Genomic DNA, 20,586 nt, shown 5'->3' on the forward strand with positions numbered 1-20,586 from the left:
CTGATGATATTTCATGATATGCTTTGAGTTTTATCAAAACCGTTTAGTTTTGGCTTAAAGTTGTATAATAAACCATACAGCTTACTAACAACTTTCACGGAATATTTATCGTTATTTCACACTAAATGTTTTTTCTAAAACTCCCGTTCCCGTAGGAATTTCCTGTTGTAACTTTAAATTTACTAAGATACCTACCTACAATCTACATGCCAAATTTCAAGCTTCTAGCGTAAACGGTTTAGATTTTTCTTAAAAAAATCGGGAATACCTTTTTTTAGTGCACCTCCACCTCCACGGTACCTAAGCTACGTTTGTTCGAAATTCCAAAACCCTACTATTAAAACTTTAGAAATTCCATACAAACTTTGACACCCCTTTTTACCCCCGCTTTTTTATTTTTGCGAAATAGGGATTGATTTTCGCAAAATCCCGTTTTAGTCAGCACCTAAGTCCTAAAAGGAACCCCATGCAGTTTCTGAGATTTTGTAATGAGTCAGTGTATACGTGACAAATATGTGTGATGTACAAATAAATTACCTGAGTTATTGAAAAATACTATATCATATTTATAGTAGATTAGACAGTTTAAGGGACAGACAGCACTGGCGTATATAGACGCTCGGTTACACGGCAAGCCCCCCTGAGTTACACCACGCGCCACCCGCTAGCGTGGTGGGTGCCTGGGCCACGCCACCGCCTGTTCAGCGCAGGATACTCGTGCACGAAGTTCCCAGAAGATAGTAGGTGTACATGATACCGTCTGGTGTAGGTATGCCGGCACCGCCTCTTGGCCGGCCGTTGCGACGAACACAAACAATTGTGAAAAAACCACGACCCCGCCATTGCCCATATCCGAGGATATTTGTGTTTGACCTGTGCGTCACAGTGTTGGCACCATTGTGGCTCCGATAAAGGTGGACCTAGAATCAGTTCTTCGATCAAATACTGACTACACGGTTCAAGGGTGCTCCCGATATCTGTTCTATCGATCCATTTTCATGCTTGGCTGTTGGTGCTTCCACTCATTGGCACAACCGGGAAATGGTCTTCGGTTTTCTTGTATACTGTTACGTCATTAATCATTATTGCATTCGTTCTCATATCAGGAACGGCAATAGTATTCAGAAAATGGTTGTGTTAATTTCTTATACCGATCGAGCTGCTTGTATACCCAATTAAACTTAATGACGTCCCCAGTCAGCACATTTAAATAAAATGTACGTTCACAAACACTCACTACATACTAGTGATGTAACGAATGTGTGTTTTTGGACATTCGCGAATGCGAATGCGAATGCGAATATCTGAAATCGACATTCGCGAATGCGAATGCGAATATTCAGTTTGTGTTCAAATTTGGCGTTATTTGTATGGTTTTGTAGCAGTCTCGTACTGAACGTGGTACGTTCCGTTCTAGGTGCATTCCGAATCAGAGTAAACAATACTAGACGCATTTTTTTAAAAACTTTATTTAGCTCCGTAACAGTTACGACACATTACGACTGTGTGCAGTTTCTGAGGGCTATTTATACGAAGAATTTAAACATATTTAAATGTATGGCTGTCTTGCTCTGACACTATATGTATACTGTCAAAATACGCTTTTTTGTTTATTTACACTCACGGGCAATGAAAAAGATCCATTAAGGCCCACTTGCGTGGATCACAGGGTTAAAAATATAAACTCAGAGGTAACTAACTCAGGGTTAACTTTGTAAAATTTTAACCCGGACTTTTGATTGCGCTAATGGAAAATAACCCTGAGTTAGCTAACCTGACGTTTCTTTTTGCACTCTGTGAATCTATGTCCCGTTCCAGGCTGAAAGGGACCAAGTTTCTATTGCCGTAAAAAAACATTGTCTTCTATCTCACGTATTTGGATAAAACTATCCCTCTTTATTTCCATTTTCGCAATCTGTCAGTAATTTGTATTTTGTCAATACAAAGTGTCATATTTGTGATTTCCTTGTAGATATACATTACGAAAATGATAAAAAATTTAAAAGAAGCGGCGGTAGCTCAGTCGGGTAAGCGCTCGCTTCTCACACAAAAGATGCGTGTTTGGATCCTAGCGCAGACATACCAATGAGTTCTTTGGAATTTAAGTACAATGTGTGGCAACTTACTACCACACATTCTACTTAGGTACCACAAAACGTTCAAGAACCTTATCATAAGCAGCTCTCTTCAATCTAACCGTACCAGCAAGCAATACTCAACCAATAACATCAGCAAGTATTGATTTTATTGAACACATCGCGGTTGCAAGTTATGCTTTAGATAACCGCAAAGATAGCCCTGAAAAGAGCTGTTTCTGGAAACAAAGAGGGAGTTCCGAAAATAACTGTTCAGCAAGCTCAAGCAAGCAGCAGCAGCGACCACCACCTTCACCGCGGCAGCTCGGAGAGAAGAGCCTCCGACAGCGCAGAAAAGGAACGAGTCCCCGTGCATTCCCAACGCCACGAGTATTTAAGTTAGCACCGCGCGTATAAGTAGGCTTATTTTCTGTAAATAAATTATTATTATTCTGTCCACTCTGAGTATTATTTTCTACCTACTCTACGCAATATCTCCAAAAATGTATACCATAGCTCTTACGGTGAAAAAAACATCGTGATCTAGATGTGTACCCTAAAGTGCATTGTACTCTTTCAAAAACGGCGATACGGCTCGCGACCTATCACGTGAGTACAAAAATGTACAGCGAAAAGTGGGTGAGTCACCTCTGAATAACTACATTACAGTCATAGTCGTGAGCATATATGTATTTAACCACACCATCGTGCTCTTAATTTCACAAGTGGGACCATTTGCTACTTTGCTAGATAGTGGAAAAATATAAGAATGATGAGTTAATCATCATAATCAAACATTTCCAACGAATACAAGAATATTGATAAAAACATTTTCTTTTGACGTAAGCCGGGTTAGCGTCTTAACCCTCCCATATTGGGGGGTTAAATATTTAAGAGTTTATCCCAAGGTTAGCGCTCATATTTCAGCGATGCAAGACAAATTAATAATCTAACCCTCCTTATGTCAAATATCTCCGAGTTAATTCGCTAACCCAGGTCTGCGCAAGTGGACCTAAGAAAAACATCAAATTACTCCTAAGCGCAAAAAAAAAACTAAATAACGACTTCTGCAATTTTTAAATACATTTAACGACGCATCAGAATATTAGCAAGTAAAAACGTTAATATTGAATTAAAAATTTCTATTAAATGTTTTAAAAAATAGAGTATTTGGTGCCTGTATTTTTAAGTGGACCTGTTTCTTTGCACGTGAGTGTATGTTTAGGTCTTATGAAACTACAAGGTGGACCAATAGAAGTCATCCGATGTTGTTTGGCTCTCATTGTTTTTCTAAATGAAATAGTTGGATTTTATTTTTTGATTATGTTTATTTGAACCTTTACAATTTTATTGGTAAAGTCTAAAAGATGATATCGGCCAAATGGGCACCGTCACAATTGATTGCCATACGGGCTCCTTTTATGGCATTTCTCATCACTTCAGCGAGAACTTCGGGCGACAGATTCTCGCACTCGTGTCGAATGTTGTCCTTGAGGGCTTAAAGAGACACGGGCTTATTCACATAAACACGGGTCTTCAAAAAACCCCTGAAAAACCGTCTCAAACGGCAAAATCGGGTGAATTTTCAGGGAAAAATTACAGATAAAACGAAAAAAAGGCGTCCCGAAAACAGAATAAGTATACACAATTATTCCGCGATCTTGAGGAGTATATCACTCCATGGCTTCTGAACTTGTATTCTGCATTTGTCTAGTCCACCAATATCAAAACAATTTTGAAATTGGCGGCCATTTGTACAAATGAGAGCAACTTCCAATAGGGTGATTACTTTTGGCCCACCTTGTATATAAACTACGGCAAAATCAGGTGAATTTGCAGGGAAAAATTACAGATAAAACGAAAAAAAGGCGTTCCGAAAACAGAATAAGTATACACAATTATTCTGCGATCTTGAGGAGTATATCACTCCATGGCATCTGAACTTGTATTCTGCATTTGTCTAGTCCACCAATATCAAAATAAATTTGAAATTGGCGGCCATTTGTACAAATGAGAGCAACTTCCAATAGGGTGATTACTTTTGGCATACCTTGTATTAACTACATATTTCTAAAGTTTCAATACCGATGTTTTAAAAGAAAACCAATTGATAAAGACTGGAAATGTGATAAAGGGGATAACTTGTAATAAAAGGTTATAGACGAATGGATTTTGATTTTGTTAAGCTACCATTATTTTAAAATACTTTTTTCGAATACTGATATTCGCAAAACATTCGCACAAAATTTTGCGAATGCGAATGCGAATGCGAATATCCAAAAATATGCGAATATTCGCGAATGCGAATGCGAATGCGAATATTCGTTACATCACTACTACATACTTACACAAATATTTTATTACTAGCTGTTCCCGCGAGCTTCGCTTCGCCTTAAAAAGTTTTCCCGTGGGAATTCCGGGATAAAAAGTAGCCTATGTTCTTTCTCAGGGTCTAGACCATATGTATACCAAATTTCATTCAAATCCGTTCAGTAGTTTTTGCGTGAAAGAGTAACAGACAGACAGACAGACAGACAGACAGACAGACAGACAGACACAGTTACTTTCGCATTTATAATATTAGTTAGGATTGCTTTTAAAATTTAATTCGTAATTTTGCTAATCTTTATTAGACTGTAATATAGTAAAAAAGCTTTATATGCCTTATTTATCATCAAGACACACACGTATTTTTATTATAATCATGTACTATTATTTATTAAATTTGTTAATACAAATTATGTAGCTTTATAATTGAAAAAAGATGACTCTGGAGTTTCTTGCCCCCGTTCTTCTCCGTAAAGAACGATTTGCACTTAAATAAGTTGGAGCGAGTTTAGTTGTTTGACAGTTTAAATTATAAGTAGTTCATAGAAATTGCGCTACTGTACTTTTTAAAATGTAAATCGGGCTTTAGTAGAAGGGTCCTTTCCGAACGGGGAGTACATTATTTACTATGGCATAGAATAGTAAGTAGAAGTAGTTAGATGGGAGGATTTTGTCCTACGTCCGCAGGCAAGACCACTGAAACCTGACATAGAGCCTTTAATTATTCATGGTCATTAGTGCTGGTTGGTACCAATAAAGACTATTCGATTAAGAAATTTGAGTACACCTAAAGTCAGTTTTTTAATCTCAGATACTAAATTAACTGATTCTGAACGGTTCATCAACAGTCGATTGTCCCGCGATTAAGTGACGTATCGGTCTATTTGAGGAAGAAACATATTTGCTTACGCATACAGGACTTAGCAATCAATTATTAAATAATTACAAATAAAATCATTATTTTATTTCCAAGTCCTATATTTTTTTAACAAATGTTTCTTTATCTCAGAACATAGTATTATTATTAATTATGTATAGGTATAACTAACTACAATCTATGTCAGACTTCAGTTACCCTGCACGTTCCTTCCGGGTGGTGCTAAAGGACTTATAAAATTAAATATGTAATGTGTTTTCGTGTTCAAAAAAATAGTACCTATTGCCAGTACTTTATTTATTTATTTATTTATTTATTTAATACTTTATTGCACAAATATGAGATATAAGTGTACAAAAGGTGGACTTAATGCTAAAAGCATTTTCTACCAGCCAACCTACAGGAGGTACATGATATATCTCATATGAAGTTAATACTTTTCAGAAAGCTGATTCTCAAATATGCGTCGAAAAACAAAAACCAGTTGGGCTGAATCTTCAAAGAACCAAAATTAAGAAAACACGAAATAATATTTTTTAGGTGTGTAACTATTTCGTTATTGTATCCAATCCTTTATCTTAGAATATTCAGACACAAAATAATTAATATGTATAATGCCTTAGTTAGGTAATCGATCATTAATGAAAACTATATTACAAATGTACTTACCCCTCTAAGTACTCCATAGGGATAAAGTTAACTAGCCCCTTCTATGACAGCATTACACCTTCATAAATAATTACTAAAAAACAACCAATTGCCATTCGGACTCGCGCACTAAGGGTTCCATACCATTACCTATTAAATAGTTGTTGTGACCCATAGACTATTCTAAACAACGACGAAGGGTAATCCCTTTCGGCTTTTAAAACATCTGGTAGAGTTTACATTGTAATTATGTAATTTATTTATTGATGATAACGAAACTTTTTTTAAATTTTCAGACCAAAGAGTTACTGTAACGCCCCCCACATCGCATAGCCGCCAAAAGTGCATTCCTGCAGCGTGCATCGCCTCAACCTGAATGATGAAGAATCTTCTAAAACCACGAGCAATGTAAGTTCCAGTGAGAAAAGCACAAAATTACTCCTAAACGGAAAAATCATAATGGGGCATCATGATATTGCCAACTAAAAACATAAATATTTGGTTAAAATCTTTTTATGTGTCAAAATCCTATGATAGTAACTGGCAGTAAGCTTATTATGGACCAACTGCACTTAAGGAAACCTCTCCGATGTCTTTCCAATTTACATTACTGTTACTTTCTTAAACACAAAATATAAATTCTTCACAACTATAATTATTAAGTATATACAGGTATTGAAAAAACGGTACTGTAAGACGAAAATGGGCATCCCTTTCGGCTTTTAAAACATCTGGTAGAGTTTACATTGTAATTATGTAATTTATTAATTGATGATAACGAAGCTTCTTTTCAATTTTCAGACCAAAGAGTTACTGTAACGCCCCCCACATCGCATAGCCGCCAAAAGTGCATTCCTGCAGCGTGCATCGCCTCAACCTGAATGATGAAGAATCTTCTAAAGCCACTGACGGACAATGTAAGTTCCAGTGAGAAAAGCACAAAATTCCTCCTGAACGGAAAAATCATAATAGGGCATCATGATATTATGTAGTCTGAGCCTATCTGAAACCTAGTTAAACATTGTGAGATATGGCGTTTCGACTTTCTCCGTGTTCGGCATCATAAGGGTCACAGTGACAGTTAAATAAAGTCCATTTTTCTCTCCACCTTTAATTTGCAAGGTGCGGGTGCCTATATAAATAGAGTGAGTCGCCCGCGCGCCTCAGTTGGTTTTTGATTTTTGAAGTGAACACTTCGGCAAAATGGCTCAATGTAGCCACGGTTCTCGTCGGCTTCGCTCCGACGGGGAAAAATATAATATTGAATTTGCGGAGTCCTCGCTGCCGGGAGCTGTAGCGTGATGCGGACCAGGCGGCGCGGGGCGCGGCCGCCACGACACGTGACGTCGGGGAGCGGGACCTGCCGGCTGCTGCGCACGCAGCCATTGCTGAGGATTTCACAACGAAGGTTTGAGTTGATAAGCCGTGAGTAAAATGCTATTATTTACTGCTTTTAAAAGCTCAGCCACTGGTCATAATGCTCTGGCGCTTGGGGTTTTTATCCCACGCAGTAGGGTCCGATTCAATAGTCGTGGTGATGATTGATCACATATTCCGGTCCTACTAGTGGCGCTTGAGCTAGATACTTACATTAATGACCGTTTTAAGTAAAGCATATGTTAATTTTATACAGGAAAAAATAATAAAAATATATTTTTCTACCCTCAATTTCTAATATTTTTAGAAAACAGTTGATAAAAACTTTGCTATTACAATAATGCACTTGATTATAGCTTATGTAAGGCTTTACAAACAGGAGCTTTCCAGGACTGTCATAGGATTTTTTACAGGAAGCACGTGGCTCCGAGTTTCAGTATGTTGGGACATTGTGGCATGTGCGGCGAGTAATGTGATCCGCCGGTACCTACCCGCTGAGGGTAGGCAGGCCGATTCGGTGAAATTGAAGTTTCGTGTAACCTGCACCCGGCCCTGTGCTCCCACGCTGGCCGCCGTCTCGTGCCACCTGCATCGCAGCGTACACCCGGCCCTGCGCTCCTGCCCTGGCCACCGGTTTGTGCCACCTGCATCGCAGCATACACCCGGCCCTGTGCTCCTGCGCTGGCCGCCGTCTCGTGCCACCTACGTCGCAGCGTACACCCGGTCCTGGCCCTGGCCACCGGTTTGTGGTACCTGCATCGCTGCATAGACCCAGCCATGCACTCCTGCCCTGGCGGCGGCTGTACACCCGGTCCTGGCCCTTGCCACCGTTTTGTGCCACCTGCATCGCAGCGTACACCCGGTCCTGGCCCTGGCCACCGGTTTGTGCTACCTGCATCGCTGCATAGACCCAGCCATGTACTCCTGCCCTGGCGGCTGTGTTGTCCCACCTGCATCGCTGCGCACACCTGGCACTCCTGTTCTGGTTGCCAGATCCAAACGCCCCCTGTCTGGGAAGAGATTTTATGCTCCGCGGAACCGCCTGCACTATTGCTAGCACGGTCACCATCATCATCAGCCATCATTATGAGTGACTTAATTAGAAGGTATCGAGTAACGTGCGCTATTCATCAGTGATTTTGGCATATGCATACGAACGTTTACTGCCAAGGTTGGTCATGTTAGTCATACAAGGGCACACCAACGAAGCCTGAGTAACCACCTGCAGTCGCCGTAGCCGCATCGGCATGGATGACGACAAATCGGGTAACGTGCACCGCTTCTAAAAGTGTTATAGCACTTCAATTTGATGCCTCCGCTGAGGTAGGGTATTCTATTAAAGCAGCTTTCTTCTGAACTGCCCAAAGTGACCTGTAGACTGCTCCTGGGGATAGTTGTGCAATCAATTTTTTTATTTCGATGTCTCTGCTGAAGAAACTGTCTAATGCAGCTTTGGTTCTAAACTGCCCAAAGATCATTGGACTGCTCATGGGAATGGTGACGCACGGTAAGTACAGGAGCGTTACTCTATACTGATGAGAAACGAACGAACGAGAGCTGTCGTGCAATCGGCACGTTTAATACATACAAACAGATAGAGCGGCTCGCGCCGCAGTGCACTGAAAGTTCGTTTTTCGTCATATAAAGTGACCCCCCCAGACACTATCTTAAGTGTCATGACACATCGGCAAATTCCAGCTTTGAGTCTTTTCTTTTCTCGGCTGTGAGCAAAGTGAATCCCACCGGCGAGTGTTCAACCTAAAAGCACTGAGCTAATTCCTGATTTCGTGAAAGTCGCTGTTGCTATACCATACCGCTTCACAAGTTACTGAATTTATTATGATCCTACTGTCGGGTGATCATGATCAGAGTGTCATTGCAGTTTCTGAGTGGCACCATATTAGCTGTCTTCCTTATGTCCCAGTGGATTGTGAGTGTGTGTCCGAGCTCTTTGTTGAAAAATGCATGAACCTCCTACGCAGCAGCTGTCTACTAGTTGTGTATCGAATAAATCGAGTAACGGTGCTCTTGCACGAGACGACTACCTTTTGGTAAAATTATAACTTCCACTATTCTGGGAACATGCATATACCTACTGTGTACTGGGTATCACATCACGTGTAGCCGCAGCCCTACTCAATGTACGGGGCTAGATAATAAACAGTGGCAGTCGTCATTAAATTTCTATGAATTTCGAAGGTCATCATTTGGAGCACAATCCAAAGGGTGAAAGTACCTATTCATGCCTAAACGGCTTCTCTAATGAAAATGTATTTTTAATTCGATTCTGGCGCAAACGTTTCATAACTATTTTTCAACACTGTATCTGCTGAAACTACTTAGACTGACTGGTTAAGATGCAGACGTGCCGTTTTCACAATTCCATTTTGAGTAATCCTCAACTGTTTTATGGATCTTTCAGTTAGTTACGTAACTAGTTACCAAGTAAAAAATTACTTGTGTCATGCTCGTACTCGCATCTCATTTAGGAGCTCTCTGGCCTCTAGCTGAAGGCTAGAACTGGTATATATATCTACTACTAAGCTAGTACAGAGTTATAACCGGGCAGCGGTGACGTGGTAGCTGCTTGATTTATTAGAGTTTGCTGAAAACTTTCTAAATAAGTAATAATTATTAGTCATAATATTAACTCTTCGCAGTTCTTTCAGAATGCAATACCAGGTCGCTGAAGTAGGTAACCTTCCTTAGCTGGACAACAACAAGCCTTTTTGTTTTAAAGAATCACGGTTATTCGCCGTTCCACTGTCATATCGATGTCCAAGGATTTTTTCTTGGGTATAGCTAACTACCTAAGTTTACCTATAGATAGCCGCAAGCTATCTGCTGTTGGCGAACTGTCAGTTCTGATTGATAAGTCAGGCTCGAGGTGGCTCGTCCAACTGTCCATGTTCCCGCCACCATGATTGTTGCTTCCACAGATTAGAGAGTCTATGTTGGCTGTCGTTGCATCAGGTCTGGTACAACTAACATCTTTACGTACCATCTTTATTTAATCGAGCTATTTTATTTTGTTTTATCTAGGTTGACTTAATGGTTTTAAAATCGAACCTACAACAATGTAAGTAGGTACGAGTACCTACCTACGTACCTTTGAAGTTGCAACAAGGCGAAGCCTTAAGGTTTTGGCCGGGACCTGCCCTTAGTGTTGACGAACATACCTAAAGGCGACCTTGTTAATGTTTTTCATATGAAGTACTGAACATTTTACTTATCCTGGTGGCATGACTGATCATTTACTTACCCAGTTAAGACATGTTAGCCGGGTTTCATTTATCAACTATTATAATTGTTATTGTTGTGTTAATCAATCTTTATTAATTGATGTCATCTACCAAGGAATGCTGCCAGAGGTCATAATATTCACACATGATGATACAGAATGATAGTAGCCCACAAAATCGGTGCAAAGGCTTATAAAATAACTTTCCTTCCTAGTAGGACTGCAAAGGAACTCGTTAACCGCCGAGTTAGTTAGAATACAAAATTAGACTGTGTTACTTGTCAATCTAGAATATGAATATAGTGACCTGCATCATGTTTTGAGAAACTGAATACTTAGTTATCCGCCAGTGTCACAGCCTTCATCTAATCTTTTCCAGTAGCTGATGAGGCTGTGATATTTAGTAAAATTATCTTCCCTTCAAGCACCACTCCTCGTTCCAAGGACTAGATGCCGCGCCAGGTGTTGCAGGCCGTGTCGTCGTACAGGGCTGACTGAGCAGGTCCTCGAGGCTCCAGGGTCGGCTGCTGCATTTCTGAGGTCAGTCCAGAATTACATACCCTAGTCAGCATGTGCTGACCTGAGCCCCAGCGGCCTGGATCGATATTCTACATTTTACAGCTTTTAAATATTGTTGCAAAGTATTTCACTGGTTCCATCCATTCGGCTAGTGTATGTTAAAAATATTGCCTTCACAATAACAAGATTTTGATCAATAATTACTTATAAGTATTGCTTTCGAAGAGGCACTGTGTGTATCCATATGTATAAATACCTACCTATATGTATAGGTACATACCTTCCATAACTTTCTGACAAGTCAGGAATAATAAGGAAGTACTTAAGTCTTATGTATACTTACCTTTCTTTTTAGTATATCTATTACCTAGAAATCTATGCATTATAAATTTATAGATTCAAATATTTATCTACTGATATACTCATCAGTAGCTTATGGGTCACAGTTGGTTTTCTCTCCACCATGCGATAATAAACACATCTCACAATGTTTAACTAGGTTTCAGATAGGCTCAGACTACATAATAGACGCATTTTTCCTGAAATAAAAATGACATATTATGTATCTAGCCTATCTGAAACCTAGTCATTTCTGCATGGTGATATTACAACTGAGGCGCGCGGGCGACTCACTCTATTTATATAGGCACCCGCACCTTGCAAATTAAAGGTGGAGAGAAAAATGGACTTTATTTAACTGTCACTGTGACCCTTATGATGCCGAACACGGAGAAAGTCGAAACGCCATATCTCACAATGTTTAACTAGGTTTCAGATAGGCTAGATACATAATATGTCATTTTTATTTCAGGAAAAATGCGTCTATTACCAACTAAAAACATAAATATTTGGTTAAAATCTTTTTATGTGTCAAAATCCTATGATAGTAACTGGCAGTAAGCTTATTATGGACCAACTGCACTTAAGGAAACCTCTCCGATGTCTTTCCAATTTACATTACTGTTACTTTCTTAAACACAAAATATAAATTCTTCACAACTATAATTATTAAGTATATACAGGTATTGAAAAAATGGTACTTACTGTAAGACGAAAATAGGTAATCATATTAATACTTGTTAGACGTAATTTATTTTTAGTCTTAATCAATGTCATATAGTAAGTTTTTCCTATAAATATAAAATAAAAATCATTCTGACCCTCTCTGTAGGCCATTTTCGGGTTTCTATGCCACATTTTCATTACAAGTATCTTCGATTCATTATAATGTACTCAAAGATTTATATTGTGGTACCAAATACCTGAAAAAATACTTCCTAATTGTGCTATTTATATTTGCAATTCTATTAATGCTGATAACCGGTTACACCTAAGTACAGCATAGCTCATTCGTTTTTCCACTGTGGTAGAAACTCGTATAATATTATCAAGTTATTCTCACAGTTAGATAGTTATATTATTTTCCTATTGAATTTGAATTGTAGATTAAAGAATTTATTTTATTTTCAGGTAAACTCATGAAATATCACACCTACAACAAGTTAGAAAAGCATAATGAAGCACAATCCAGAAAAAAGTTAAAATGTCCTAAATAAATACTATTTAATGATCAAAAAATTGTTTTCATTGCATATATAACTTTTAGCCTAATTATGGATCTTGCATCTACTCAAAGTTGCTCAATCATTCGTTAGCTTAGGAAAAGTTATAAAAAACAACAATCTTAAATCCATACCTACTCGAAGAAGAATTACTTTAAAAAACTAATGAATGATTAAGCGACTCGACGTAGAGAAGAAATAGGATAGGGGCAACCTGGTGTTAAGTAAAATTATATACTTATTGTTATAATACAGCATATATTATATACAGCTATATCGCAAAAAGGGTATAACTAAGCCGAAAGGAAACCTTTTCCATACAAAATGTGTTGGTCAGGTGACTTTTTACTACAGGTGTTGCAAAAAGGGTATGTATACTAAGCCGAAAGAGGGTGACTCAGGGGGCTATTCTGAACAACTTTTGTTCTACGAGTTTTGGAAATTCACCCAATTAGGCTTACCCTCTAGGGAACAAATATTTTTTTCGTAAATTTTCAAAACTTTTAGAACTAAACTTGTTTAGAATGACCTCCTGAGTCACCCTGAGTTTCGGCTTAGTATATCCTTTTTGCAACACCCCTGCATATATGCTACACATTTACAATCAAACAAAATGATTATATACTTATAAATCCGATAGCTTAATGGTAAAGTCTATACCCGTTTTAATACTGAAGTTCATTCCTAATAAATTTTGAAAACGAAATCAGACTGACGATAGGCCCTTAAACCACTTTCACTCTGCTTAATGTTCCAATGCATAATGCAACACTCACGTGATACCAATAATCACAATGCAAACTCTTTTTTTATGCAAAACAAAACTTCAAAAAGATTCGCTACGGCATGTTCAAGCCAATACCCATATCACACCAAATCCATACTAAAACCGTAAGTACCACACCTGAAACCAATTATCAGTACCCCTGTCATAACGAAAATCGAACTGAAAACAGTTTCTAAAGCAATACCAAACGCATGAAAGATTTGCTACGGTATGGTCAAGTCAATACCCTGCTGAAACCGAAATTCATCTTGAAAACTGTATCTCACCTGAAACAAAATCATCGTACCCCTTTAATGAAGAAATTCATAGTAAAAACAGTGTTTAAGGCATAACGCAAGAAAGATTTGCTACGAAATGTTCAAGTCAATACCCTGCTGAAACCAAAATTCAAAATGAAAACAATCCCACCTAAACCAATAGCATCAAAGCCCCGCGCGGCTGCTTGCAGCCCGCGCCACAACGCAACCTCTAGTTATAATATATAAAGCTGGATTACCACTCACTGACTGATTGACATAGTAGTTCTCCCAGAAGGAGCCATTTTTTGATATGAAAATGTTTTTTTAGGGATATGTACAGGGTGCTCGGGTGAGTAGAGAAAAACCTCGACTTTTTAAAAAAAGTTGTAAAAAAAAAAATTTTTTTTGCTCCTCTTTTTTGGTGACCATACATTTTTTCATATTTCGAGGGTGTATTTAGAGTGTCTGACAGATTATAAAAAAAATATAAAAAAATAAAAAAACAAAATGGCGGCCGAGTTGCGGTGAAGCAAAGTTTAGGGCGTGTCAGACCCGACTTGAGGTGAATTGATCTCCCGGAAGGGGGGGACGTGGGGGGATGGTGTTTTTTGTAAAGGGTGGGGCACATGATGAAATTTAAGGGAAAATTCCAAAAAATGATTTTTTTTTTATTGCGGGGGGAGGGGAGATTTTTTTATAAAAACGTGTTTTTTCGGGGATTTTCAATGCATTTTTTTATTGTGTTGGGGGCATTTGACAGGTTTGACATGTATGGAGGGGTTGTGTAGTTTGACGAGTAGAGTTGCCATGTGAAAGAATTTTCCCCATTTTTAGGGTAAATTTCGAGATTTTCCCCAAAAACATGAAAAGTAGAAATGGGCACTTTTGATTTTAAAATTTGATGCAGTTTTGTTGGAAAGACCCGCACTAATGACATTTGACCATTTTTATTACTTTCGACTGGCAACCCTGAGCGATAGGCGAGATTATATTTTTTCCGATTTTTTTACGTCGACCCAACTTGAGGTGAATTGATCTCCCAGAAGGGAGGCAGTTGGGGTGATGATTTTTTTTGCACACGGTCTGATGTATGGTGCAGTTTATGGGAAAATTCCGAAAAGTTGAAAAAACAAAATGGCGGACTGCTTTGGCGGCCATTTTGTAAAAGTGACTTTTTTTTCACGATTTTTGATTGGATTTTTTACCTATTTAGAGTCGTTGGGGAGATTTGTCTTGTATGGCGCATTTGTGTAGTTTGTAGGGTAGGTTTTACCAGCTATATAAAATTTCCCCATTTTTAGGGAAAATTTTGAGATTTTCCCCAAAAACATAAAAAATAGAAATAACCGTTTTTGATTTTAAAAAATGATGCAGTTTAGTCAGAAAGGCTCATACTAATGACATTTGACTATTTTTATAACTTTCGGCTGGCAACCCTGAGAAATACGGGAGATTATATTTTTGAAAAAGTTCGACGCCGATTCAAGTTGAGGTGAATTGATCTCCCAGAAGGGGGGGAGGTGGGGTGATGATTTTCTTTGTACATGGTTGGATATATGGTGAAATTAATAGGAAAATTCCGAAAACTGCAAAAATCAAAATGGCGGATGAAGTGGCAGCCATTTTGTAAAAGATAAATTTTATATGTTTTAAGGCTATTTCACCTGTATTGAGTGGTCTGACAGTTTTGACTTGTAGAGCGCGTTTGTGTAGGTGGATGCATTTAGTTTTCTTATGAAATAAAAACTCCCCATTTTTAGGGAAAAAAACAAAATTTCCCTAAAAACATGAGAAATTATACATAAATATGCAATTTTATCGTTTTGTGATGGTCTGAGGAGATTCGAATGTACGGCGCGTTTGTGTAGTTAAATGCATAGATTTTTAATTAATAATAAAAAACACCCCACTTAAAGAAAAAAAAACAAAATTTCTCTAAAAACATGGGAAAATTTACATAAATATGCAATTTTGTCGTTTTGTGATGGTCTGAGGGGATTCGAATGTATGGCGCGTTTGTGTAGTTAAATGCATAGATTTTTAATTAACAATAAAAACTCCCCACTTATAGAAAAAAAAACAAAATTTCCTTAAAAACGTAGAAAAAATTACCAACATTAGCAATTTCACCCCGTTGAAGTTGTCGGACAGATTTATGGCATATGGCGTATTCGTGTAGATAAATACAAACAATAATTATTTAAAATAAAAACTCCCCACTTGTAGGGAAAAAATCAAAATTTCCCTAAAAACGTATAAAAAATTACCAACATTAGCAATTTCACCCCGTTGAAGTGGTCGGTCAGATCTATGGTATATGGCGCATTTGTGTAGATAAATACAAACAATTATTATTTAAAATAAAAACTTCCCACTTGTAGGGAAAAAATCAAAATTTCCCTAAAAACGTACAAAAAATTACCAACATTAGCAATTTCACCCCGTTGAAGTAGGTCAGACAGATTTATGGTATATGGCGCATTTGTGTTAATAAATACAAACAATAATTATGTAAAATAAAAACTCCCCACTTGTAGGGAAAACATCAAAATTTCCCTAAAAACGTAGAAAAAATTACGAACATTAGCTATTTCACCCCTTTGAAGTGGTCGGACAGATTTGTGGTATATAGGGCATTTGTGTAGATAAATACAAACAATAATTATATAAAATAAAAACTCCCCACTTGTAGGGAAAAAAACAAAATTTCCCTAAAAACGTATAAAAAATTACCTACATTAGCAATTTCACCTCTTTGGAGTGGTCAGACAGATTTATGGTATATGGCGTATTTGTGAAGATAAATAAAAACAATTATTATTTAAAATAAAAACTCCCCACTTTTAGTGGAAAAAATATTTTCCCTAAAAACATACAAAATGTAAATCAACTTTACCACAGATTAAGTTCCGAGCGCAGCGAGGCCATAGTCCTCCTACAAGCTATACCAAAATAAAACCAGCCGAGCGCAGCGAGGCATCCGATCGACAAGTAACCCTGCCATAAAGAAAATAAATCCGAGCGAAGCGAGGCATTACGTATCATAATTATTATTATCAATAAAGAAAAACTACGGGAAAAGTCCCGTTTAAGAAGTGGAAAGCCGAGCGAAGCGAGGCAAAACAACCTAAACCATCAATTCAAAACCTAGAGAGCCGAGCGGAGCGAGGCAAAACTGCTGAAATCAACATCGCGAAATCAACATCGCAAGCCGAAGCGAGGCTTAAGCGCAATTAACAGCAAGTGCCTATGTAACTGCAAAGCCGAACAAAGCGAGGAAAAACAACCGAAATTATCATTCCGAGACCTAGAGAGGAGCCGAGCGAAGCGAGGCTAAACTACTTTAATGACCAACTGCCAGTTTGACTGGAGAACCGAGCGCAGCGAGGCAAAACAATCCAAACCATCATACCTCAAACCTTGGTGAGCCGAGCGGTTCTACCTTTTTTGGCATAAGATTTGTATGCCTAATTTCGTATTGCATAGTAACGTTTGGTCAAAGTCTCGTTACGCCGAAAATCGTATGGCATAAATCTCGTTTAGTAAAAAGTTATTTCGCATAACATTGTTTAGCCTAATAATGGTATGGCCAAATCTTGAATAGCCTAATAATGCTATGGCATAGGTTTATTAGGTTTATACAAAGTAATAATATTCGTTTGGCTTTAACTTTGACGGAGCGTCTCCCTACATAGCGCAAACTGGTTCCTTGTATTGTTTCCGCTGTTTGGAAAACGCTCCGCTCCGCTTCGCTGCGCTCCGCTTTGGTTTTGATGAACATGTGCACCTAACACGCTCCTCCTCGCTTTGCTCGTCGTCGCACCTATTTTTAGGTTTCGATCTCATGGGTTTTGTAATAATTATATTGGTCGTTAACTTTCGATTTTTTGATCATACAATATCGTGATTTTCGGGATGTAAGAGAAAAATACCACCATTTGTACATTTACTACATACTTAATATATTATTTATTAAGATAACATTACGAGAAACAAGATTATACATAGGTATAGACGAACACAAATTTGAGCAAACGAAACTTAGGTGTTTAAAGATTGTGCCTAAAGAGTTTTAGACGAAACGAGCCTTATGCCACATAAGTCTTGGCAAAGTGATGGTTCGGCCAAAAAAGTTTAGACCATACGAGTTATGCGAAATGAGTTTTGGTCAATAAAGATTATGCGAGATGAGCGGAACCCGAGCCGAGCGCAGCGAGGCAATACAACTTAAGTATAACCTTACCGTAAAAGAGGAGCCGAGCGAAGCGAGGCAAAACAATGCGAACCACCATACTTCAAACCCTGGAGAGCCGAGCGAAGCGAGGCAACACTACTCAAACCCTCGTCAACACAACTATATAACCTGAGAGCCGATTGTGACTAAGAAATATCTTGAATGAATAAAAAAAAGACAAAGTGTATGTTTGGGAGTTTATAGCTCCAATTATGGATTAAATTGAAGTAAAACATAGTTCTGTAAAAAAGCCTGTGTATTTCTTTTCTATGAAAAAGTTTCTTTTCAGGACAGAGTAAACTAATAATCGAGATGCTAGAAAAACGCGCGAATGGGGGTGACTCAGACTTATGAGGTATAGCTTTTCCCGCGCGCTTCGCTTCGCCTTAAAAAGTTTTCCCGTGGGAATTTCGGGATAAAAAGTAGCCTTTGTTCTTTCCCAGGGTCTAGACCGTATGTATACCAAATTTCATCCAAATCCGTTCAGTAGTTTTGGCGTGAAAGAGTAACAGACAGACAGACAGACAGACACAGTTACTTTCGCATTTATAATATTAGTTAGGATTAGGATTAAAAAACCCAATATTTGCACACAAAACGATGTCGGCTCGATACTAGGTAAAGTTTACGAAACCAATTTTTTTTCATATAGATTAGTTTCTCTTCCGTATTTGTTTGAGACAATCCGTAACAGGAATCAATTTTTTTGAGTACGAGTACGGGATGGAGTGTTGGGATATGGTCCGAATATTCGGATGCGTCTTTGACTTGAACACCAGAAAGATCCGCTACGTCATTGTAAAGTATACCTACCTGAATTTTCCTACTGGTATTTTTAAGGCGAAATGAATACCACCAAAGAAATTATAATAGCAACATTTCATAGAATACAAAGGAAAACGTCAGAAATTTGGTATATTATAAGTAAAGCCAGCTGACCGATTATTATACTTAAAAAACTGTTTTGAAAACAAAAACAAAAGCATCAATACCGACATGATATCGAAATTCATAATGAAAATAGTTTTTAAGGCCTTACAAAACGCAAGAAAGATTTGCTACAGTATGTTCAAGTCAATACCCTGCTGAAACCAATATTCATACTGAAAACGTATAACTACCTAAAACAAAATCATCAGTACCCCTTTAATATATAAATTCATAGTGAAAACAGTTTTGAAGGCATAAGAAAACGCAAGAAAGATTTGCTACGGTTTGTTCAAGTCAATACCCTGCTGAAACTGAAATTCATACTGAAAACCGTATCCCACCTAAAACAAAATCATCAGTACGCCTGTTATAATGAAAGTCATAGTGAAAACAGTTTTTAAGTCATAACAAAACGGAAGAAAGATTTGCTACGGTATATTCAAGTCAATACCCTGCTGAAACCGAAATTCATACTGAAAACTGTTTCCCACGTCAAACAAAATCGTCAGTAACCCTGTAATTAAAAAAATCATAGTGAACACAGTTTTTAAGACATAACAAAACGAAAGAAAGATTTGCTACGGTATATTCAAGTCAATACCCTGCTGAAACTGAAATTTATACTGAAAACTGTCTCCCACCTAAACCAAAAGCATCAAAGCACCGCGCGGCTGCTTGCAGCCCGCGCCACAACGCAACCTCTAGTTTTACTTATAAAGATCCTTTGGCCATACGTTTGGATCCAGTAGTAAATGGTGTCCCCCTTGTTTAGTTTGATGTTTTTGTTCTGCAGCAGCCAATAGCGGTTTCCCGTGACATTTTTATTCGGCACAGAGTGCGTACATAGCTTCAAATGCCCTGGTTTGTAGCCATGAAGCTTTGTGTTCACTGCGCCGTATAGTTTTACTACGGTCATGTTGTAATCTGCAAGTTTATCGTAGAAAAAATAAGGGTGAATTATGGGTTGATGATAAGTAAAAAAAGAGAAAAGCATCCTTCTCAGCGCAAACAGTTCGGTCAAGGCTCACAACTGAAAGGAAGATGATTATAGAATTGTTTATCGATATACACACAAAGCTCTACTAAATAAGTAGGTACCTATATTTGGAGTCACCTATCCTATTGTATCTTAAATTTTAAGTGTTTACATCTGGGTGGCTAAGTATCTTTTTTTCTGACTAGGTATACATACCTATAAACTTTCTTACCAAGAACATAGACTCTTAAGCCCTTAGGGTAGAGAGCCGTGAAGGCCACTATAATTGGTCTCATATCAGTTGTATTTGCAGATCCGTCTGTATTTTTCGTAAATCCGTTATCATTAATATCAGTGCTATTTTGAAAACGCACCATTCCTGGTGTTTCAGTCCCATTATTAAGTTCTATTAATGCAGTAGTAACTTCGTTAACTTCACTAGATTCAGTAGAACTTTCAGTAACATTGTCGCTTTGACTTCTGCAGAGAATGAAATGTAAACCAAAACACAGTAGAGTATGAGACTTGAGTAATATCATGATGTTATTTAACCGGCAGCTAAGTATAAGCGACTGTACCTACTTGTCTAAGGCGACTGGCTAACTTCACATTGTACTTGATAAAACTGGCTTGTAATAGGAAGTATACTTTAACAAGTTCTAAATGCGACTGTAGTGAAGTTAGTTAAATAAATTATATTCTTCAATAATTGTTTAAAACTTTAATGTTTCTAAAAATGCTATTCAATAACAACTGCTTCATCATCATCATCAGCCCGTATACTTATATGGAT

General features: G+C 38.0%; 1 protein-coding gene and 1 long non-coding RNA gene across 4 annotated transcripts in view; one reads left to right on the forward strand and one right to left on the reverse strand.

Annotated features, from left to right (window-relative positions):
• The window catches only part of LOC125488461 (beta-1,3-glucan-binding protein-like), a 41,126-nt gene extending 20,765 nt beyond the window's left edge, over positions 1-20,361 (reverse strand). The window contains exons 1-2 of the mRNA XM_048631745.1: positions 20,026-20,361; positions 19,525-19,741 (exon numbers count right to left, since the gene is read on the reverse strand). Coding sequence (XP_048487702.1) covers positions 19,525-19,741; positions 20,026-20,332 — 524 coding nt within the window. The 5' untranslated portion in view covers positions 20,333-20,361. The remainder of the gene's footprint in view (positions 1-19,524; positions 19,742-20,025) is intronic.
• LOC119693541 lies at positions 5,601-12,643 on the forward strand. Of its 3 annotated transcripts, none has more exons than XR_007268019.1 (3): positions 5,601-5,820; positions 6,225-6,336; positions 12,536-12,643. It is a non-coding gene; the product is annotated as an uncharacterized LOC119693541 (long non-coding RNA). The 3 variants fall into 3 exon arrangements; XR_007268018.1 differs by lacking the exon at positions 5,601-5,820 and adding an exon at positions 6,730-6,845 and having other exon boundaries at positions 6,134-6,336; XR_007268017.1 differs by lacking the exon at positions 5,601-5,820 and having other exon boundaries at positions 6,098-6,336.
• Positions 20,362-20,586: the final 225 nt, after the last annotated feature.

Source organism: Plutella xylostella, chromosome 29, assembly GCF_932276165.1.
Source record: "Plutella xylostella chromosome 29, ilPluXylo3.1, whole genome shotgun sequence".
Lineage (NCBI taxonomy): Eukaryota > Metazoa > Arthropoda > Insecta > Lepidoptera > Plutellidae > Plutella > Plutella xylostella.